The 24,492-nt window shown below is 34.5% G+C and overlaps 2 protein-coding genes, 1 long non-coding RNA gene and 1 pseudogene across 3 annotated transcripts in view; 1 reads left to right on the top strand and 3 right to left on the bottom strand.

The window, feature by feature from the left end:
- Positions 1-4,994: 4,994 nt before the first annotated feature.
- On the bottom strand, positions 4,995-6,627 carry LOC129312870 (uncharacterized). The gene is made up of 3 exons (XR_008593746.1): positions 6,460-6,627; positions 5,733-5,798; positions 4,995-5,184 (listed from the first exon to the last, which is right to left on the bottom strand). It is a non-coding gene; the product is annotated as an uncharacterized LOC129312870 (long non-coding RNA).
- A 4,194-nt stretch (positions 6,628-10,821) lies between these two features.
- LOC129314450 (exocyst complex component EXO70H1-like) lies at positions 10,822-12,938 on the bottom strand (annotated as a pseudogene).
- A 4,136-nt stretch (positions 12,939-17,074) lies between these two features.
- On the bottom strand, positions 17,075-18,287 carry LOC129312397 (protein SODIUM POTASSIUM ROOT DEFECTIVE 3-like). Its single transcript, XM_054954978.1, has 3 exons — positions 17,780-18,287; positions 17,541-17,616; positions 17,075-17,452 (listed from the first exon to the last, which is right to left on the bottom strand). Exons 1-3 carry the CDS (start codon positions 18,188-18,190, stop codon positions 17,274-17,276), a joined length of 666 nt encoding a protein of 221 aa, XP_054810953.1. The 5' UTR covers positions 18,191-18,287; the 3' UTR covers positions 17,075-17,273.
- A 1,091-nt stretch (positions 18,288-19,378) lies between these two features.
- Positions 19,379-24,492, top strand: part of LOC129313546 (60S ribosomal protein L23a-1) — a 99,683-nt gene continuing 94,569 nt past the window's right edge. The window contains exon 1 of the mRNA XM_054956762.1: positions 19,379-19,383. The gene's annotated coding sequence lies outside the window, so the exon portion shown is untranslated. The remainder of the gene's footprint in view (positions 19,384-24,492) is intronic.

Below are 24,492 nucleotides of genomic sequence, written 5' to 3'. Positions count from 1 at the left end.
ATAACAAGATGACGAGAGAGAATCTTTAATGTTAAAAATATAATTGACTCATAATTCAGTTTGAGATATTTAGTAAATTTTTAAATAAAATTAAAAGGTAGAAATAATTCTTAATTCTAATAAAAATAGAGTCATGAAAAGGTATCTTTATTTTCTTATTACGCATAAATATCTTTTTCTGAAGTGTGATTATCTTTTAAATGTAAACAATCTCTCCGCATAAATTTGAGCATTAGTTTTTCCGTGAGAAACTAGTTACTTTTACTAGTCTCAACCTTGTAGGTATCTTCATGATTTACTTCCTTAAAAAATATTAAAAAATTAAAAAAAAACAATGAATTGGGATGGATGGTCATAAAAAAATACTTCCTCTGTTCTATTTTATTGATCATTTTTTAAAAGAATGAAGTGGTCTATTCTATAAATTATTTAATTGATTGTAATATTTTATTTAAAATGAAATGTTTAAATTATTTTTAAAAAATAAGAGAGATAGAAACAAAAAAATAATATTATATAAATTATTTATTTTTTTAAAATTATATATATAATTTTATTTTTTATATTTTTATTATATTGATATCGATAAAATTAATAAAAATAATTTATAAATAAAATTAAAGCAAATACATATTTGATTGATATGCCGACTTCTCCGGCCGATGGGTCCGCATCAAAGAAGTTGTTGAAATTATTAAGAAAAAAAAAAGGGGGTAGAGCCCTGAACCCCTAACCAACTTGGCCTTCCCGTGTTTAGCTGAGGATCAAACTTGTCGTTGTTAAATCACAGGTCTGATGCTGATGTAACTCTCAACGGCTTGGGTGTGATGTAACGGAACTTCCATTTTCCTCAAGAAGTATTTAATGCTAGCAGCTACCCTGACTTGGATTTCCAAATTTGCAAGAGAAATGGAGAGTCCGTGGGCAGCTCTAAAATAATTAGCAGGCTGAGCCGAACCCCCTTAATGTCACAGCCGATTTTTTGGCTGGAAAAAAGTAAGCATACACCCAAACAAGGTTTGGCTTTTTCTCTTTTTGGTGCGGAAATCGATAAACTGTTACGCAACGTCGTTTAGGACTGGTCGATAATAGCATGCATTATGTAATATCCAATACTAACAGAAAATAGCTACAATTAAATAAAGCAGGACAAGCTATAGCGAGGCATAGATATTTTGGGAGTGACTTTGACACTTTGACAATGTGTGGGCGTTGAAATGGAGTTGTGAGGTATGGGGAGGTATTAATGTGATAAGTGGTGACAGCTTAGGGCCGAAGGAGAAAGAAGGCAATAAAGGGATAGCCAGCTTTTGGCTTCTAATGAGAAAGCTACATAACTGGTAATTATAATTTATAAGAGAGTGGTCCCCTTCTCTTGTTTTTTGCGTGTTCATTCTGTTTATTACCCGCCAAGTCGCAGCCTGCAGCTCCATGTATTACATTGCTTCATTGTCCACTTGGATCCTTGCTGGCTTCACTTCAAGCTCTCAGTTAAACTTAACACTGCTTCAGATGATCAAAATGTTAGAATTTCATGTTAAAACTACGAGATTTTGATGCTAAAGTCAGTATTTTAGACTCTCCCAAGAGCCCCTGACGGTAGATAGGTTGATCTGTATTTTCCTTTGAAGCTCCAGCATCCATGACATGAGAACCAAAGACGCAGCGTCATCAGGATAAAGGCTTTGATTTGGTCTAACAGCGAGAAGCAGAAAACGTACGACTAAATTGATTCCGAGGTCCATGACGTTGGCTTGGGTCCTAATGGCAATGTATGGACTAACGAAATTGATATAACAAAATAAGCAATGGGCCTTGACCTGTGTTCATTGCGAATAGGTCAGCACTAATTCCATCTTCGTTTATTTAATTTTCTCCGTTTGCTTCTGAAAAGCAATTTTTTACCCAAAAATCGAAACATAGTGATCTGCCTTAACAACTTATGGCCCCAATATTCGGGCTGTTTTCCTTCTTTAAACGGAGAGCAACGAAATTAAAAAGAAGTAAAAGGTCCAATCATATGCAGAAGAAGAGCACCATCATTGTGGCCTATGTTAGCATCTCATTGATGCAAGTGCTTTAAAATAAAGGCAAGTGGCGGAGCCACGTGTATTTAAAGGAGGGCATATGCCTCCTCTCCAATGAGAAAAAATACTTAAATGGGGTGTAAGTATTTACATTTTACACTCCCTCTTTTTGATATTTTACATTTTTAACTCATTTCATATTATTTTTTAACTCAAATTTAAAATTAATTTTTTTAACTCAAAAGTTCAATAAATTTTAGCCTACAATTTTAATATACTCAAATAGTAATATTATTTTATAAAAAAATAACATTTATTAGACCTTTAAGAAAATAAGAAAAAAATAATCTGACTCGTGTCGTTTGAAATCTCAAATCAGATTTAAAAAAAAATCAATTGAAAAAGCCTTTTCTTTTATGAAACTTGTGAAAAATGGTTGCGCAATTGAATGATAAAATCATGAATGAATGATTGTCTTATGATTTGTATTAAAAAAAAGTATTTGAAAGCATTGACAATGAGTTGATTATTCAACAATTTCAAAATATGAAACCATGTAGAGAAAATTTATAAAACATGAAATTATTAAATAATTTTTTATTGTTTTTTAAATTATGAATATGTAAATAATTTTGCCCCTCCTGGCCTAAGACCTTGGCTCCGCCACTGATGGCAACCCTTGCGGAGATGTCCAACCCCTCAAGGGGAGTGAGACAAAGAGATCTTATTTGGGATACATCTTTACTCTTTGTATGAAAAGATTGAATTATGTCGTTATGGATGTGGTGGAGGAAAAATTTGAAAACCTATTCAACTTGTTCCCGAAGGTATGAGGATCTCTCACTTATTTTTTGCCAATAAAATGATACTGCTTAAAGAAGCTTTACTTGGCAAGTTGATTCCATACTTTCATGCCTTGATCTCTTCTGTGTAGCCTCTGGAACAAAAATGAACAAGGCTAAAACCAAGGTTTACTTCTCAAAATTAATTCATTCCTCAAGAGCTTATGAACTTAGTTGCAGATTAGGTATGGGTCAAACATGTGATCTTGGTGAATAATTGGGAATAGCCCTTATCCATGAAAGGGCATCTTATGTTTTATTCACCTTGATCCTTGAAAAAACTCAAACGAGGTTGGCTAGTTAGAAGGGTAAATTCTTGAGCATGGCTAGTAGAACATCTTTGATCAAGCTGTGCTATCTGCCTTTCCATTTTATCACATGCAAACTATGATCCTCATGAAATGCCTTCTTAATGAGCTAGAAAGAACAACTTGAAAGTTCCTTAGGGGAGAAGATGAGTTCAATAGGAAAATTTATTTGGTTACATGGGATGAGATTACTCAAGAAAAGAAGGAAGGTAGCTTGGGGATCAAGGCCTTACATAGACAAAATAAAGCTTTTACGAGGAAACTTTGTTGAGATTTGATATATAATGAAAAAGCCCTATGGGTTAAGGTCTTAAGAATAAAGCACAAATGCAACAAAGAAGGGATGCCATGTGGTATGAAGAAACAAAACTCATCTTTCACATAGAGGGGTATCTGTGAAATTTAGGAAAGCTTTAAAGAATGAGTAGGGAAGAAAATTGGGAATGGAAAATCTACTAATTTTTGGTTTTAAAATTGATCCTTGCTTAATGTTCCTCTTATCGAATTGGTTATTAGTCGAGAGGAATTAATAAATACAAATGAGAAAGTCTCCAATTATATGAATCAATGGGGACAGTGGAATATATAAAAACTCAACTCTTGGTTCTAGCCGAACATAGTTTCCTATCTAACCCGTGCCTGTGAGGAGAGAGGATAGGGCAAAATACTAATGAAAACCATCAACTAATGGAATTTTTATTGTTTAACTGCCTACTCATTTTTGTCTGCAAGTACAAATAGGAGAGTTGATAATATATGGAAGATATTGTGGAGGTGGCCTATCCTAGAAAAGAAAAATCTTTCATGTGGCTCTTTGCACATAGAAGGGCTTACACATACAAACTAAGGATGAAGAAAGGCCTGGCAACTAAAGGGATTTGTCCCTTTAATTATAAAGTTATTGAAGACTCGATACACCTTATTCGTGACTGTTCAAACACATTAGATAGGTAGAAAGCTATTGTCAGAAGGAGAGTTGAAACTCATTCACTAACCTTACTAGGATGGATTGTCTCAGATGGAATATAAAGAATGAAGCAGGCAAGAACTTTACTAAAAAGCTAAACTAGGCTATTCTTTTTGGATATATTTGTTAGGATATTTATGTAGATTGATGCAAGAAAGCCCTTGATGATGATCACACCTAATCTTATCCCATAGCTTATTTTAGTTTCTTTAAAGCTTGTTTGGATTTAGATCTACATAAGATGACACCTTTCCTTTCTTATGATAGAAAACGACCAATTAATAATCCTATGAAAAGAAATTATGCTTTTAAGCTAGAAATTGATGAGTTCGTGCTGAGTAATGGAAGTAGAGGGTGTGAAGGTTCCATTTAGGATAAGCAAGGTGCTTGGATTCATTATTTTAGTTGTAAACTTATTAATGTACCACCTGTGATTGTGGAGCTTCTTGTTATAATCTAAGGACTTACCATAAGTTAGAATAGTGGTATGCCTAATGTGGATGTTTATTGTGATTGTGTTAAAGCTATCATACCGATTGTCAAAGGTTATGATGAGTCTTATCTTTTTATAGAGATCATTAATGATGCTCATCTTATACGTCATAGAGAATGGTGTAACACCCTCAAATTTACAAACCGATTTTTCGCAAATTATTAATTCAACAAATTATTTTTTTTTCATTTTTTTATTTTTTTCATTGAACCCTTATCATGGTAGAAAAATTTCTACCATGATACATCCAAGACAATATACCACAGGTCTTAAAATATCTCAAAAAGCAATTAGAACCATGAGGGACAGACATGATCCTCATAGCATGTTATTCAAATTAGGTCATGAATCAAAAGGGACAGACATAATCCTCTTGGACATATAAATGCATTTAATAAAAAGGATTAGAGTTTACATGCTCCATAGACAAGATATGTCCTAAGTTGGCACAAGATACATTGTATAATCCAAAATAAGAGGCAACGTAAAAGATGGTGTCTCATACACCATAATTACACCTTTGGTGCTTTCTCGGCCGGATTCGCTCCTGTAAAAATATTAACCATGGGGAATGAGACTTAAAAGTCCCAGTAACCAAAAATTAATATGTAATGATGCATGCGGATGTAACTAATCATGCGATTGCTAAGTGGGCACACAAAACATTTAACCGAACAATATTTTCAAACAAACCGAACAAGTATTTAATTGCATGACTGCACCTTATATCCTCCTTTCACCATGCTCGGACGCCAAATCACCCGGCCAAAGGTGAGTTGGACCAAGCGACACGCCACTCATTGGGTCCAATGAGGGCTTACCACGTGGTAATAATTAACCGAACAGAAATTCTCATTAACACCATACATTAAAATACCCTAACAAGTCATGCATCATTCAAATATCCAAACAGGAATATATCTGAACAATAATATCTCATCATGATAAACAAAAATAAATTTTTAACCCACTTGGCAATAATTTCAAACAAGTATATACAGTATTTATTTTCAATAATTCATAATTTTTTCAAACAACAAAACAACACATAACCATTCACAAACACACTCATCACAACACATTAATAATGGTTACCTTGTGTCTTGAATAACAAGTTCCCCTTCACAACTCCTCTTTCACCACTATCTTTGTCAATATAATCTACATAATTATTTCACAATACTATATATTAATTTTACATTAAAATAAATAACTCTAATTTAAATAGTTAGAAAGTCTTAGATCTATAATCCATATTAACACTAATTTAAGATTTATGCCTCATTTAACTTCTCAATTTTTTTAAAAAAATTCTCGTACCCTAATAAACTATTTTTTTATCCTCAAATCACTTCTAGTATCACAATTTCATCCTTCTATATTCTAAAAATTCGTCCAAAAATAAATTAAATTTTAAAATTATCCTAAAGCCTCAAATCACCTTTCTATAACCTCAAAAATACCTATTCATACTTAAATAAATATTTAATAATCATAGGTTTATCCCTACATCTCAGATTCCACATAAATTCAACCATATAGATCTAGATTCTAACTCAAAAATTCTTAAACATGAGTTTCAACCTCAAAAAAATATTCTATAATATTTATTATATCCCTAAGAGTTTCAACCTATATTTTTAATCCATCATATCATCAGATTAACTATCCTATAGAAAAATTCTAATCAAAATATTTACTCTATCCTACAAAATAATCATATCACTAGAAAGCTAATATTATTTAGAAAATAACTATAAAATTAATTTTGTAATTAAATAAATTTTTAAATGCTAATCTAAATAGGAAAGTTAGAACATACCTGAAGAAAAAGAAAATAATCCCCCCTTGCGAGAAAACGCCGAGCAACGTGAGAGGAAGAGAGAAAAATAATATAAAAATGAGATTGTGAGTCCCAAAATTATATTAAAAAAAACTATAGGTTTGAATTTAATTATTCAAACCTTTGGGCCAAAAGTTGCAATTTCCTCTAAATTACATCTTAGCCTCTCATGCTTCCTAATGCACACACCCCCTCCTTTTTATACATGAAGGCACATCTTCTCTTCCCTCATCTAACCAATGTGGGACTTAGAAACAACAACCTTCCACCCCCCTTTTTTTTGTTCCTTCTACCTTCTCTTTTTTTTTAACACACACATAAAAAAAATTATTTATGTATTATATCTTAACTAAATATTGCTTATGTGGTTTTAAATTTAAATTTTTAAATTCATAATTAAATACCTAATCATAATATTATTTCTAAATAACCTCAAATAATATAAATTCCTATTATTATCATTTTTTTTCCTCAAAATCTAAATTCCACAATTTCTTTATTATATAAAAATCAGGATGTTACAAATGGAATGTGAATGTTCATCATGTTGATAGAGATTAAAATGTATATGTAAACTATTTAGCCAAACTACCTTAAAGCTTAAATGTTAGCTTATGTATATTTGATTATCCCTCACTTATTCCCCAAGAGGAGGTGGATGATGAAAGTGTTCAAGGTAAACCTTACTCTTTTATTGTAAGTTGATATTATTTTGAATGCATTATTTATAGTCAAAAAGAAGGAGGAGGAGGAGGAGAAGCGAAACGAATACACAACAGAACTTGAGAGCATCATTCTTTCAATGGAGATCATATTCCCCATGAATGTTCTATTTTTGAAACTAAACACATTGGCATTTTTAATAGATTAGGCTGAGTTACTTACATCTATTAGGTAATCTACCCTTAGTGGATCAAGTCCAATATAAGCCTATGAGGATTTATCATAATAAGGAAAAAATGTGAGTCTTTATATGTGACAAAGTTTAGGACCTCATGTGCAATATTCCCATTAAGCTTTTAGAGGGAATAATTATAAAAAATGTTCCTCATATACACTTAAAGAGTGGTGTGAATGCATAGGGGTTAAAGGCTATATGGGATACATTAGTTCATTCTCTTTTTAGTATTAACAAACTTCTCTCTTTCTTTCTATGTATTTGATGTGTAACATAAATCAAGTCAGAGTTTGTGACTTTGTTTTGCACAGAGACAATTCATCTAGTGCACCTTCTCACATATGTTTCCTCTTACTAAACTAACATTGGTATTAGAGTGGTGCTGTTTCATTGGCTGCATTTTTCATGCTTGAAGATTGAGATTATGATTTGCTTAACATCTATAACATTGAAAATCCATCAAATACTATTTTTTTCATATTCTACATATGTCGTTTTTGCCTTTATTTGTTTTTCATCTATGCTCTTGTCATTTGAACATGTTTAGATGCTTTTTAGTTGATATAAATGAGTTATATATGGCCATACATATTCCCCAAATGCTTTTTGTGTGATAAAAGATTTCGAAACTATGAACCAAAAACAAAAACCAAAAGTTAGGTATTTAAATACTGTGTTTTTTGGGTAATGGATGATATAAATGTGTGGAGCTCGAAAAAAGAAAAAAATGACACCAAGAACACAATAAACAATGGTTGAAGAAAGTAGACATGACCCTCTAAAGTTTCAGGTCTAATGGACTTAACTCACTGGAGGAATCAGGTCAAACTGACTTGACTAAAGCTTGAAGACGATAGAAACAACATGTTGTTTTGACATATCCTTAATAAAAAAAATTCACTGTTATAGGTTAATAAGCCCAGATTAAAAAAATGGTTTTAGGCTAGTGAACCCAATAGCCTATTAATAAAAAAAGTTTTTTTTCTCTTATGCCTGTAGAATTTGAGTGTAAAAAAATAGTTTTCCAAAAAAAAAAGTTGATTGGTTTAGATCGGGTTAATAGACCTGAGTTAGAGGGTCCTCGCATCAGGGTTTGACCAAACCCGATCCAGTCAAAAAAATAATATAATATTAAACAAATGAAATTAAAAAAAATTATATTATTAAAAATAACATGTGGTATGTAGGCCCACTAGAAGGCCTAGTTGCCACATGGCGGACCCCACTCGAAAGTTGAAGGCATGTGGAATATAAGGAAGTGATAGGGTGTCATCAATGGAGGCCGATAAGGTCTTACATGTGCCCCTATCGAGAGCGAGGGTTCCTGGATTTTTCAATTTTCATAAACTTTTTATCTAATAATCTTGTTGGGGCACATGAAGGTGCGTGAGACCTCCAATTGAGACGAGATTTATCTTAAAAATCTTTAAATTTAATATATTCATTTTGATATGTTATTCGCCTATATTAAGGAAAATCTAGAATTTAGTTTTTGAGTTTTTCACTTCATTTTATAAGTTTTAACACTTTAAAAATTTATAAAAAATCTTTTATTTTTCTTTTAGAAAATTATGAAACAAGAGGCTTCAAGCAGTATTGAAAACTTAGAGAATTATTCCGTTAGCATTGAATATCTATATGAGCCATATTATGAGCTTTTAAATGAGGATTTTGACCTATAACCTTTTAAAGAGAAAGAGGAGTATAAACCTCAAAGTGAGAATTCTAATGCTAAAAAAGGATCCTATTGAAGATCCTAAAGATGTGTTAAAAGGGCCTAAAGAAGTGAGGATGATGTTGGGTCCCAAATGCAAATTAGAGTGTGTTAAAGATCTTTAAGATGAGGATGAAATAATGGAATAATTCATTATACCCTCATAATAAAAAATCTAGCTCAGAGAGATGCTAAAAGAGTTGAGCATGTAGATCACATTTCCCTAATCATAAAAAAATATTCAAGAGTCATAACTAAAAAGGAACAAGCCTTAGTTGTGGGAAGCATTTTCAAACAACTTAAAAAAAAGCCTTATGAAATGAAGCAAGTTTTACTCGAGAAATCTCCTATAGAAAAGCACCATCAAGGGATTAAGAGTGCCAAGAGAATAAAAAGACATAATTAAGAATTGTCTTTTTAGTTTTAAGTCCTAAAAACATGATGTGTTTTTTGAATTTCTAGATTTTATATATTTTATGTTATGTTACATGAAGACTTTTTACCTCATAAATACAAAACATGCTAATTTTCATAATGATTGGCTATTATTGTTTTAAATGTTTCGTTTGAGTAGGAGTTCTTAAATGATGAGTCTTTTAAGAGCCAATATTGTGATTATGAAATATTTGTTAAATTCTTGATAGATGATAGTGATATTATTAAAATTAATGTGATGGGAGACACAAACATAGCCTGTTAATCATTGACCTAATAGTATTATTATTATTATTATTATTATTATTATTATTATTATTATTATTATTATTATTATTATTATTCTAGTAAAGAGTAATACAAATACAAAATATTGTATGTTTCTTGTAATGATTTGTTCTTAGTTTAATATATAATACTATTAATATGGGATAATTTCATGTCAAAACTATGAATGGTAACAAAAAATGTTCGCTAAACTTAACAAATGTGATAAGTAAAACAGGAATAACTAAGACACATGGCATCACAAGATGTCATACATTTTGGAAGAGTAGGATGTTGTCAAACTACTGATTATGATCATGGTTGAGTTTGAGGTTGGTAACTTGGCTCAATATAAAAGAGACCAAAAGGCATACACGATGTGGTAAAGAAAAGCACTCCATAGTCTAGGCTATGTAGGCTGGCTTAAAAGAGAAGTTTGGAGATACTTTAACTACCAAACTCAAAATGTTGATTATTAAGTTTGACACGTGTAAGTGGAAGCTAAATACCCCCACGTGATAGCGCCTTAAGGACATGGCCAACATGACTCAAGAGCTTAAGGAAGTCACACACAATTTGTTTGATAAGCAGTAGGTACAGGTTGTAATCAAATCATTCCCGACTAGTTGAGAGCACATAAAAGTTAACCTAATCTAAAATGAAAAGTGAGGGTTAGTTTTATCTTTTCACACTAAAATTTAATTACATTTTAGTCTTTTGGTCCTGCAAAGTGAATTCATAATTATTTGATCCTTTTCTATAAATAAAATGCTCCTGAGGTCCTTCATCATAATTTTTCTTTAAAATAAATATGCTATTCATTTCATGATTATCATAAATAAGCATTATAAACTTATTTTTAAAAGCATTTAAGAAATAATAGTAAATAATTTATTTATTATGGACGATAATGACATCTTCAAATCAAATAAATAATTAAATGAATAGATGGAATTTAGTATTTAGAGATGTATTGAAGGAAAGTATGGAAAAATCCAAATCTTACATTACAAATGAACATAAAGGCTAATAGAAAAATAAATATAGATTAATTTTTATATATAAATAGGAAAATACATAAAATAGACTGCAATAAATAGCAACGAAACTCCCCTCAAAAGTCTCCAATGACCAATGTACATCTGCGCATACAAGACGACTCAACTATACGAGAGACCTCCACGCTTTTCTACTTACACGTCACGAGGTGGATGGTTATTATGACGTCATGAACTATTAAAGTCGAAACGCGACGAAACGCTGCCTGAATCTCCTTTCCCATGCAATATGTCAGACAAGTAATTCTCCAAATCATCGGGCGAAAATACTTGAACCGATTCGTTGTCCTCCGTCAACTCGACCCGACCTGTATAATCATACAATTCCTTTTGCCGTGGCATCAGCTTGGACGCTATCGAACCGATGATCTCGTCTCGTAGCTTTGGATCCGATACCATCCACGGCGTCTGTTTCCTGTACGCCACATGAAACGCGATGTTGAAGCTCCTAAACCAGATACTCGCTTTCTCCGGTGGTACCTCTACAGCAGGATTTCCCGACAGGGACGTCAACACCTTGCTCCAACCATGCGCTCGTAATTTGACGCGTACGCTTTGACCCTTGATTCGTGACCCTTCAACCACTCATTCCCGAGGAGAATTCTAAGACTGGATGTGCGAACCTTCCCGACGATGTATTGGAGGTTGTTAGAGAGGAATAGGTACGAGAGTGCAACGTCCCTGTAATGTTCTGCTTTAACGTTGAGTTTGCTCAGGAGAAGAACTATCACCCAAGCTATTCGTACCGTCACTCCCGATGACTCTCTTTCTGAAAGATTGGCATTCGGGAAACATGACTCCGGCAACGGAGATTGCAAGAGTAACGGCCAATCGGCGACTATATCGACGAGTACACGGCTGTAGTCGTTGAGGAATGTCAAGTAGTGCATGACGTACCTCGTGAGCGGATGGACCCCACCACCTGGCACCGGCTTCTTGGAGGATTCTTTCTGAATCGCAGTTTCGAAGTCGGAGAGCATGGTGCGCACGGATTGGCCAAGCATGGCTATTGAAGTAATGGCCTGTGAGCGGACGACGGAGGTTGATTCGGACGAAAAGATGGATTGAATTTGAGGCAAATGATCGCTGATTGCTTCGTACAAGTCCAAAGTCCTGAATATTTTCTCTGGGGTTTTCCTGCACTTGGCCACGAGTTCAGGAAATCCAAACAGACACGTGGCACTGTCTCGAGAAATATCAGCGAAGCAGGCCTCCTTGATTTTCTCTGAACACGGGAAGACATGGTGGCAGAGGATCCTCTCGCTGTAAAACAGAGTTCCAACGGCCACTGGGATTGCGTTCGTCCAATTCACAATCTTCAACTCGAGCGCTTCCCAATCCATTTTCTTGATCTGAGAGAAACTCAAACTTTCCACTCCTAGATGACGCAATGCTTCATCCACGATCGATTTCCTCATAATTTTGTAAATATTGATGCATTCTTTACCGTATCCCGACGAGATCATGCAATCCGCAATCGCTCTCAAATCTGCCACTGCCAGCGTTGATACTCTCTCCGTCTCCGTGATGTAATCACCGGCAACACGATCATCGTCCGACGATAATTCTTCCTCGTCAAAATCGGAAATGCTGGACCTCGAATCAGACGTGGATGACTGACCCGACACGGATTCAGCATCCAAATGGTTCCGGTTTGCCTCTAATATAAGATGAAACTCGAGCTCAAGCTTCTTCATGGCAAGTTGCATGAGGAGTTGAGCTTGCACGAGCTTTTGGCAGGAGGAATCCTGTGCGATGAGGTACTGCATAGCGGATTGTAGGCCCTTTACAGCGTCGATGTATTGCCTGGCTTCTCGGCGGTTGGCGATGAAAAGAGAAGTGATTCTGGCGTGAGAATTGGAGCTTTCAGAATCCCATTTGGTAATAAGAGAGCATGCAGTGTCAATATTCTCGTCCATCAACGAATCAGAAAAGGTGCATAGAGATGAGGAAGACGAGGGTGGCGATGAGGGTGATGGCTTGAAGAAGACGCTTCTCATTCCTTTTCTGGGCATTTTGTTCGAGTCTCTGATCTTGAACTGCTCCTTCTGCTTCCAAATGAGAATGTTACTGAATAAATTGCTTGGTTTTGTGGGTGAATTTGGGAGGGATGTGGAAAGACGATGAGAATTTATAAACCCGAAAATCCGAGATGTTGACTCTAGAGCATGTTTTTGTTCTTTTCTTCGCGAGGCTAGATGCCTACGCAAAGTACGCTTAATGCAGCTACTAAGCTAGTTGGGATCCTGCTCATCACGCGTTTCCAATACAGAAATGCATTCCACAAGACGGATTCATCGGAAAATTAATATTCTATTATTAAAATTTTTTACTTCATGTCTAGTCAATTTAAATCTTAAAAGTTTTTATTTTATTTTTAAGGAAAAAAACGATATATATTTTTTAAATTTTACTTCTATTATTTTTCAAAAAAATATTAAAATTTACACATATAAATATAATATTCATAATAAACTGCATTATTAATGAAATAGTGTAAATAATGCAAACTATTCTTTATACCCTATATAATACACAAACCGCCCAATATAAAGAATTGCCTAACACCAACTTTGACATGTAACATCAAATCATAAATAATGGCTATTTTTTTACTATATATTCATTAGATTTTCTATTTTGTAATTCATTTTTTTATTATTAGAAAAATAAAGTTTTAATGAGAGCATATATATAATTAGCTATTTTTTCCATGCATAGTGTAAACAGTAATTTCTAAGTTTTCTTGAGAGATTATGCTTATTCTTTAAATAACATTCTATTAAAATATGTAATTTTTTTTAAATAAAAGTTTCCTTTGACAGGCATTATTTTAGAAGACATAATTAATTTTCCAGAAAATGGCCACGCACGCGATCTGCTGAAGTATCCAGGTCTCGGCTTTCGAGCATGGGGAGACAACTCCCGGTCACATTGGCCTTCAACTTGGATGCTCGATAATAAGATTTGAACTGTGCAAATTAAAATTTTATTTTTTTATTTTTTATTTTATATTTGTAAAATTAAAATTATAAAAAATTATATAAATCTATTCCTCATCATTTTGACTATATTTAATTTAAAAGGTCGATTTTATTATTCAAAATTTTGATAATTTTTAATATTGACTATCCAAATTTACTATAAACAATGTAGATTTAAAAATATTTTTAAGAAGTACCCATTAGAAGCCTATCTTTATTTTTAATATTTTATTTTTCAAAATAAAAATTAAAAAAATTTTAATATTAAATTGGATCATTTAGATTAAATATGTGCTGTCTAAAATAATAATTAACATATTTATTAAAAATTTTATACATTTTTAATAAATACTAAATAAAAATATCGATGTAAATATAAATTAAAAAAATCTGGACCAACTGCCCAAATTTATTTTTTAATGAAGAAACGGTGCGCGGCACCAAAGACAGGCTCGTTACATGGATGTTTTTTTAATTATGTTTTTATTTGGGGAGAAACCAGCATCATTTGGTCAAAATCAAAGGTCAGAAGGTGAAGGCACATCCTCATGCAAGCAAGGACGTAGTTAAGTGGCTATGATATGTGATTAACCAGTTTAGACTAGAGGGCAAATTAAGATTAACTGGGGCTTGGATGGAACCAAAGCACTAAACAACCTCAACCGTGGATACACCTCTGGCAACCACTCAGGTACTGTGTGTGGCCTACTGTGCGCATTAAATTCCAGAACCACGTAATTAAATAAATGTATGTACAGTAGGCATGTTCTGTTCTCTGAGGTAATTTAAAAGGAATCCGAGAACCAGCATTCCCATAGTTGAAAAATGAAAATGACCCTCACATACCTATGGTCTGTGCGGAATGGTCGGGTGCAGCTTCAATTGTTGAATTTTTCTCATTCCGCTCTTCCATTTTGGAACACACACTATTCTCTCTTTAGCTGGACGCGCATAGAATTATAGTTCTCCCATCAACAAACCGAGGGCTCTTTGGTTTACATAAATATATATCTTTCCGTTTTCTAGAAGCTCAGTATTCTTTTCTATTTGGTCTTCTGCTTTTGATGAATTTTCCAGGAAATTCTACTTTATCATGACTATTATTTCTCTATATATCTAAAATATGAGCAACTGAATCTCAAATCTCATCTCATCTCACGCGCTCTATCGTTTTCACTAATCAATTTAGTCTTCGAATACCAACTTTTGTCGCTTCGATCAAGCCGTTGCTGGCTAGCTGCCATTTTTCTTAATATCCATAAGTTTTTCTCATCTCATTTTTGTTTTTTTTCTATTTTTTTTTTCTGCAGCTGGAACACGGGTTTCGGCCTTTCGGGACTCTGAGCCTAGTCGATTAAAAGTAGATTTTTTTTATTTTATATGTTCTGTTACGGGAAGCGTGTACTGCATCGAGATTCGAGAGACCCAAAAGTGAGGAAAATATCAATCAACGCAACCACCGTTAGCCCAAAACTAAAATCCAACGCGGATTTGGGCTTCGTCACTTTTCCCGGGACTCCAGATTCGAGCATTAGTCAAGATTGCTCATCATTATTCATGAATTTGATATTCATTTCCTAATTAGTTAGCTGTGTAATTTTTTTTAACGGGCTTGTACTCTTTTGAAATGAGTGATTCTTTTAAATTTAAAGATCCTTGTGCAGATTTTTCTAATTTTGCTAAAAGGAAAACAATGCATGCCCTGGAACTGCCTTCAAAACTATCCAACAAATTAAAACAAATGAATGTTGTCACAAATTGCAGGAAAAACTGATTCCAACATTCGCACACAATATTTTTTTACATTTGGCGCTCCTATGTGGTAACAGGAAATCTTCCGAATAGTGGATTTAGGTGGAGCACCGTCTGTTGCTGCAACATTCCATGAATAGTAAGTTATCTTTCACCCATGAAGTCTACCTTTTCCCCCCGTTTCCCTTTATTTGTGCTCTCATGCATTTTCGAATCATCTTGGAAGAGTGGCCCATGATTTTCAATGATTTACATTTATTCATAATTAAAAACTTGAGTAAAAAAAGAGTGAGGAAGGAGAGAGAATTGAAAACCCCACAGATCTTTAAACGCGTGTTTCTTAATGAAACTCCATTACTCCAAAGCCTCTGTATCACTGAAGACAATGCCTGGAAAGCATAAACTCTGTTTCTTCCTTTAGCTTTTCTTTCTCCTTCCCTTTTTGGATGCATGCTTCTGTTGACTTGGTTTTCAAGCAAAAAGCCTTAAGTACCGTCAATTTCAGCATCCTCGCTCTAATCCTGTGCGGATTTCTATTCATAAAACATGTTTCCGCTCCACCACATGTCCTTGAGACCACATATACATGGACTTGAAACCGATTAACATTTGTTTCAAGTCAAAGCCCTTTCTCTTAACCCATCGTTTTCAACTTTCACTCTCGGTTATTTGTTTGCTTACCATCATTCGCGTATTCCTTGGGATTCTGCTACAGTGCTACTTCTCCTTCTGTTGCTATCAGCTTGAACCGAAAGTATTATACTGTTCGTGCGTGGTCCTTCACAAAAAGGGTTAAATTGGTTTTGTCAGACCAAAATTATAATATCCCACATAACTTGTATTACATCATGCCTAACACAGGTTGGTCGAGATGCCTACCCCAGGCATTTTGTTTTTGCGGCCGCCCAAGGTTTAGTGAAAGAAATCAAAATTACCAAACACACTAAGCTAAGTAAAGTAAAATTCCAAATTTATTTTTGTTTCGTAAATTGGGCGGGGGGTTGAAAAAGAGAGACCCAAGGGAACCCCGCGGCGGCAAAATTTGATCTTCACAACGATAGCATTTACCCCACCGTTTCATGTTTCATCATTCGCTAATGAAATGATTTTGGAGGGGGGAGAGAGACAAGAGAAAAAGGTCAAATGAGTGAGTACGTGTATCCCAGACTGGATGTTTGAGTGCCTTCTGCGACTATTGCCGTCTCGCATGCTTTATTATTCTGTCTCCTCCACTTATTCTTCTTCCACTGCCACTTCCATGTGATCCTTCCATTCTTCTTCATTCCTCTCTCAACCTCCTAATTATATTCCTCCTCTTCATCAATTAAGCTAATCAACTTCCTTTTACTATTTCATTAACATGACCTTTTTTCACTTCTTCTTTTTTTGACAATTCACCACCACCTTGATGCAGTGGCTTTATTCATTTATTTAAGCATGAATTAACAGCGAAACAGTGAAAATATTGCCTACCCGGGAATGGATATAAACTGAAATCAGGTTCTGTTTCACAACATGCACCATTAGCAAGGCTTCATTACCACGCATCTAAATCAGAGACGACTTCCCATGATTACAAGACAAACATGAAACAAGCACAAGACTTATATGACTCGTCAAACTCGTAATTAATTATTCAGACCCCCAAAAACATCAAAAGATAGCAATAAACATAAATAAGATATCTAATTCGATGATATAGTTGACCATAGAAACGACGGCGTAGAGGATGATGATAACGACGAAGACGGCCAAAACTGTGCTTTCTTCACCTTTGACACGCTCGCCAGCACCCCCAATGGTGTCACATCTCCGATGATCGTCACTTTCTTTGACTCCAAATCTATGCTGTACGATGTTACTCCTACATAAATTTCCCCAAAATAAATCTACATATTTTTACTGTTACCTCAAAAACCATAAACATGTTGCATTAATGAACTAGATCTCACCTTTCATTTTTGAGATGTGTTTTCTCACTTTTCCTTCACAGCCCTTGCAGTGCAGTGACACCCTCAAGACAACAACCTATGCAATAGTTCAAACATTACAGTAATTGTCGACTAGATCGTTGTTAACAACAAGCAGCAAAATGACAACTTCACAAGAATCGAAAGAAGTTAGAAAAATCAAATCAGAAAACGAGAAATTAATATATTAAATAATGATGATTAATATAAGAAAATATTACCTGGTCCTTGGAAGGAGCAGGGGAATTATCTTCGTTCTTGGCTGTAGCTGCGATTTGATCAGACTGTGACACCCAATCAATGAACGGGACGTCGTCCCTGAGAAAATATCTCCTGGACGAGGAATACGCAGCAGGGTGGTTATCATACAGGTCGCTAACTTCATCGCAGCTTTTTCTGCGAACATCGTCGTTTAGCTTATCTGAAGAAGAAGTAGTCTTCTTCTTGTGCTGCATGTCGTAGTAAGGCTTTGGATTAATAGGGAAGTGTGACGAACAAGGGACACGTGGTTGGCTTTTCCTTCTGTCATGAACGTTTGATTTGGGGCTTCGGCGAACTTGAAACCTGTGATCCATACTGGAAATTACTGCTGTGGAGGCATGTGAAGAACAGAAAAGATCCATTCCCTTCATAGTTGAAGCTTGAAGAATGAAAAGGATATCCAAGTTACGTTATTTGACGTAGGTGGATAAGATGGAGAGGGAAGAGAAAGAGCAAAACTGAGAAAAAAGTGGCATGCGATTAGTTTGGATGTTCCAAGACTCAAAGTTGCATTTTATCCTTTTCATTTTTGCCCTGATTATTTTTCCCCTTGTGGGGCTAAGAGGGGTTGTGATCAACTTTGTTGCGACATGATTACTAGCACTAGTTGAAGACTTAAGGAAGCCTCTATTATTGACAAATCACTGATCACTCTGTTGTTGCACTCTAGACAGCACACGTCTTTATTATTTTTTTTCTGTGAAGAATATTAAATTACAGTTTCAGCTACGGATCTAATTTTCTCACAGTAGGAAATTTAATGACTTTTTCACCATAGTTCCACGAGAAAGTTGATTACTCATTCTTCTTATTTTTGATGTTCTGGTGGATGAGAGCGTTTTAGCTATCAATGGCATTACATTGTTGTGACAGTTATGAAACGCTTTTTAAGTTATGACATGGGAAATACGTACGATAACCGTTCTCACCTCTTTGACAAAACTCACACGCAAGACTTGGATTACTCTTAACATGAAGGACCTCAGATTACTCTTAATACTCCTTTAATTTGTCAGAAAGTAGAGTTGTGGCTTGATAGGCTTTATATTGGACCACCATACTTGTTCATTTCCTAATTTTTAAAATAAAAATCCTGATATGTTTGAAGATTAAGGAATCTTGTTTCAGGATTTCAGAATTTCTTGATCGGAGAGGACTCTTGTATGACTTAATTTATAGGTGAAGTGGTCGGTTGTGTTAGACTGCACAAGCTTTGAGTAGGATTATATAGGAGTAAAGTTATAAATTTGATGCATATACATGCATGGAAGGTTTAAGGCAAGCAAAATTATTAATAACTGTAGAAAATGTAATCATCCAATGTCAAACTGCGTGCCTGGCAAAAGATGCTCACACTCGATTTCCATTGAAAAAATATATCACGTGCATCAAGTAATTGAGAGGTTATTATGACATGCAAACATATACTCCTTTAGTTCTATTTATAAGATAGGGAAAGAGTGTTTATTTTAATCTTATTGTAAGATACCTTAATGATTATCATGTTCATCTATATCATTTTGCCCCTATTAATTGTTAGGAAGCTTGTTAAATGTTAGAGTATTTTATTTTAAAATAGATGTATTCAATAGGAATAAAATTGAAAACTTATTAAATTTTTAGTCAAAGTTAATGAGGTTTAACATTTTTTTTAATTTCGGTGAAAATGATGAAAGTAACTTATAGATAGGATCGTAAGGAATAATCTACTTATATTAATTTTAGAGTAATATATATCAACGTGAAATCTTCTCTTTTGACTTTTATAATTAGAAATTCACAATAACTACATTATTCTTGATATTTTATGAATCCCAACCTAATAACTTTTTGTTTATTTATCTCTCTTTAAGTAAAAAGTTGAATTATTTACTCCAAATTCCTATAGCTAATACTAGATATAATTCTTTTACTAGTTGATCAGATGTCAGCAAAAACCTGATAAGCTTAACGTCTCAATTATAAGTTACTGCCATGGATGTATGAACGTAATTGTAAGGCAAGATGCACCTTACTTTTCCAACAAAGAATCTTTAATATGAATTTAGCTCCGGCCATTTGTTCTTTTATTAAATTAAACTTGGAACAAGTTTATTGATCTTATGTGACGCATGTTACAAATTTGTTCTGAGGTCTTTTTTTATTGTGGGTCCAGCTCCACACCCTCTTTCAAAGCAATTTCTTTCAGAATTTAATGATGACACAAATGCTAACTCATCAAATGCCTTGTGATTAGATGTAACTAGTATAATATGCTATTATGACTTACTGCTTTAAACTTTTTTGTTAATGTCGTTGATAATTTAATATTAAGCACACAAAGAAAGAGAGAAAGAATATCTGCATGCTTTGTCGATCAAAAAAGTCCTCCCCTCAAACACACGCAGAGAGAGACACTATTACTAGCATTGCATTATCCTTTAAACAACTTAAAAGAGTTCACTGTTTTTTATCATACTATTTAATGCATATATAAATTATAAGAATAGTTTGTATTGATGACAGCTTGTCACATTCCAATTTCAAGGACAACAAAATCTAGGTAACAGCAAGGTTCCAACTTCTTATAACTGAAATGCTTGCGGGCGCATTAACAAACTTTGCCCCTTCTTTCCTGGTTTATTCTGTAGCCCAACTAGTGTGTGTGTGAGGTTTCCCTGAATCAAGCTTGAACCCTCAGAAAGTAAACGAGCCTGTGAAGCATGTGATTATTTACACTCACCCAACCACACATATATGAAATGGCAATAAACAGTCAAAAAGTGTGAGAGAAAGGATAATGCAGAGGGAGTGTGCTGGATTATTCAAGCGCGTTGGCTGCCCATAAAGCAGATTTTCAATTTGCTATTAAATACATAAAAAAACATAGCTTTTGGTGATACAGACTTTTAAGTTTAATATATAATATTAATCACGCGTTTAAAGATATGTGGGGTTTCCTTCAGTAAAAGGATTAAGGTGTCCTTTTCTCTCTCTCCTTGATCAATAACCCCTCTCTCAGAGGCAGGGCCCGTTAGTCAAGTTTTTTAATGATGGTCTTGTATACTGTTTAGTAATTTAAATAAATATAAATTAGTGAACATCATGGGAATGTTTCACATGAATGTGTCAGTTTAGGGACGTGACAGGACCATTTACAGGAAAAGTGCAGAAAAGAATGTGAAGTTGCCCTTTGTTAAGTTTATTACTCTTGATGAATACACTACTCATAGATAATTCTTGTCCATGCACAAAACCTAGAATTCAAGCTTGGAATAGACAAGTTATTTTTGCAATATACTGAAGCTGACAAACGAATTGAATTATACTATTTACAGCTCATGAATGTTAGAATTTAGTTATCAGTAGCAAAATTCCAAAAGGCCATTGACAAATTAAAACCAACTCTCCTTTAGGCAAACCTGGACTGTCCTCCAATCAATAGAAGTCTATAAGCCTGGATGAAACTTTAAAAAGGCCACCCCATACACAATGGCTGAAGTTCAATAAAATGTTGATGGAGCAGTCATGCATGTCAATAATGAAGCTGATTGTGGTGGTTTATTGCGAGATGACGAAGGAGGATGGATTGTTGGATTCTCTCACACTATCAGAAATTGTACCGTGATGGAAGCAAAACAATGGGGCACACTGAGGGGCCTTCAAATAGCTTTGGTGTTGGGTCACACTTTTGAATTAGATTCAAAACTATTAGTAGAAAATGTACAAAGAGAAGTTTTTAGAAATGTAAGAGATAGCTCAATTTTGATTGGAATCAAAGATAAACTAAGAGTTCAAAAAGATGTTCAGGTAACATTCACTCCACGAGATTTCCAAAGAGAGAAACATATTTAAGAAAACAACTATGGATACTCCTTCCTCATTTGATCCTTAATCTCTCAAGCTGCATCTCCCAGAGCCATCTCTTTTTAGATCACTTTTACCAACTGGTTTGTCTCATTTCTGAGCTATTTACCTTTTGCATCTATAATACAATCTGGTTCGGCTTTGGTAGGTTAAATGCTCTTAAATTTCAACCTCCTTAGGTTCTATTACATGCAACGGGTCTGGCTGGTACTTCTTTAGCCATGACATATGAAACACATTGTGTAGACTCGCCAATTAAGGCAGCAACGCCAACTGCTAAGCCACTAGCCCAACCTTTTTCAAAATCTCAAAAGGACCCATATGTCGAGGAAATAACTTCTTAGCCCAAATTAAGGGCCCAACGCCCGTCAACGAGAAAAGCTTGAGAAAGACATGATCCCCAACCTCAAAAGATAGGTCCTTACGACAATTATCTACATAACTTTTGTGTCTACTTTATGCCATAAGAAGCTTTTGTTGTGATTTTTTCTGTGGTTTCATCTACCACATTCTGCCCTATTAGTATCCTCTCACTCAACTCATACCAACAAAGAGGCAATATACACCATCTATCATAAAGTGCCTCATAAGAAGCCATCTGAATACTGACATGATAATTATTATTGTAAGCAAATTTTGCCAGAATCAAATGCTTATCCTAATTTCCCTGAAGCTCTAAGGCACACAATCTCAACATATCCTCTAATGTTTGGATCGTCCGCTCAGTTTGTCCATCCGTCTGTGAATAATAGGATGCATTGAACTTTAAATTTGTACTCATAGCTCTTTGCATAGCTCACCATGAGTTTGATGTAAACTAAGGACCATGATTTGAAATAATATCCCTCAATACCCCGTATGGTTGCACAATCTCGTTGATGTAGATCTCGGCATACTTTTCAACCGTATAGATCTTAATTGGTAAGAAGTGTGCCGACTTGATCAAACAATCTATAATCACCCAGATAGAGTCAAAACTAGCTTGGGTTTTTAGTAGACCAGATACAAAATCTATTGAAATATTGTGCTATTTTCATTTAGAAATCTCTAAAGGCTATAACAACCCCGATAGCTTCTGGTGCTCTATCTTGACCTTTTGACAAGTCAAATACTTACTAACATAGTTGATGACATCCTTTTTCATACCTAACCACTACCAATGATGTCACATTTCATGACACATCTTAGCAACACCAAGGTGAAAGGTGTAGCTATTATGATGCGCCTCATCCAACAACCACTTCTGAGTGGACTCATTGTTAGGAACATACACCTTATCCTTGAAAACAACATATCCATCATCACTAAACTAATAGTCTATTATCTCACTATTCTCAATGTCTTGACTTATCTTTAACAAAATTGAATCTTAAAGTTGAGCATCCGGTATCTCTTTTCAAAATTTATTGAAACTAACCGTAGTCTTAAAATTATTTAAGGAGAACTTAGTTATACCCAAAGAAGTCTCAACTAAAGACTTCATCAATCTATGATCCCGAACCATCAGATAGGCCATATGCAAAGTTTTACGACTAAGAGCATTCGCTACCACATTCGCTTTTCCCGAATGATACTTAAATCTAAAATTATAATCCTTGAGAATCTCCATCCAGTGTCTTTGTCTCATGTTTAGCTCTTTTTGATCCGCCAAATACTTAAGACTTTTATGGTTGCTCAAGACTTTGAACTTTGTTTCATAAAGATAATGACGCCAGATCTTCAACGTAAAAACCATTGCAACCAACTCTAGATCATACGTCAGATAATTCTTCTCATGTGATCTAAGTTGTCGCGACGCATATACCACTACCTCTCATCTTGCATTAAAATGCAACCAATACCCTTATGAGAGGTATTAGTATACATGTCATAAAGCTTTTGAGGATCTAGTATCATCAACACTAAAACTATTTTTAACCTTTTTCTCAACTCAAGAAAAGCTATTTCGCACTTATCATTCTAGATAAATGGCTATCCTTTCTTGTGAGCCTAGTCAAAGGCATCAAATATAAGAGAAACCCTTAATAAAACGCCAGTAGTAAAATGCTAACTCCAGAAAACTATAGATCTCTATAATAGATCTCAATTTCTCCTATTGCAAGGCCACTTCAACCTTATGTGGATCAACTGCAATACCATATGCTGACACAAGATGTCCCAACAACTAAAACTCTCTCATTTAAAACTCACACTTACTGAGCTTGACATATAGCTTATAATCTCGTAGAAATCTTAGGACAGTCCTCAAGTGTCTAGCGTGTTGCTCCTCATCTTTGGAGTAAATCAATATATCATCAATAAAAACCATCAAAATTGATCTAAGAAAGGCTAAAAGATACGGTTTATATAGTCCATGAAAATTACGAGCGCATTAGTCAATCCAAATGGCATAACCAAGAACTCATAATGGTCATATTGAGTATTGAAAGTCGTCTTTGCCACATCCTTCTCACTAACCCATCAGCTGGTGGTACCCTGAACGTAAGATCAATCTCAAAGAAAATTGTGACACCAATCAATTGATCTAAGAGATCATCGATGCGAGGCAGTGGGTATTTATTCTTCACTGTAATCTTGTTTAGTTGCCTGTGGTCAATGCATAGCCGCAGTATGCCATCTTTCTTCTTCAAAAATAGGACTGGCGAATCTCATGGCAAGACACTAGGGCGTACAAAACCCTTCTTTAACAGTTCTTCAAGTTGCTTCTTGAATTCTACCAATCATACTGTTAATGCTATGGCAAAGAATGATTTCAATGAATTTAGAGTTTTTTCAACACGGCCCTTACCTTCATAAGGGCCCTGTTGCAGCATGATTTTTTTGAGAT

This window comes from Prosopis cineraria, unplaced genomic scaffold (assembly GCF_029017545.1).
Source record: "Prosopis cineraria cultivar Desert tree isolate PC_DT_omini unplaced genomic scaffold, ASM2901754v1 PC6, whole genome shotgun sequence".
NCBI classification, from domain to species: domain Eukaryota; kingdom Viridiplantae; phylum Streptophyta; class Magnoliopsida; order Fabales; family Fabaceae; genus Prosopis; species Prosopis cineraria.
Note: the sequence above shows the minus strand (reverse complement) of the source record. Positions and strands in the feature narration are given on the sequence as shown.

Bases quoted from the DNA above. Each gene is read 5' to 3' on its own strand.
- LOC129312397 (XM_054954978.1), bottom strand. From the start codon at position 18,190: ATGAAGGGAATGGATCTTTTCTGTTCTTCACATGCCTCCACAGCAGTA. The intron at 17,617-17,779 runs GTAATATTTTCT...ACTATTGCATAG, and splicing joins CTGCTCCTTCCAAGGACCAG to GTTGTTGTCTTGAGGGTGTC. The intron at 17,453-17,540 runs GTGAGATCTAGT...AAATTTATGTAG, and splicing joins ACACATCTCAAAAATGAAAG to GAGTAACATCGTACAGCATA.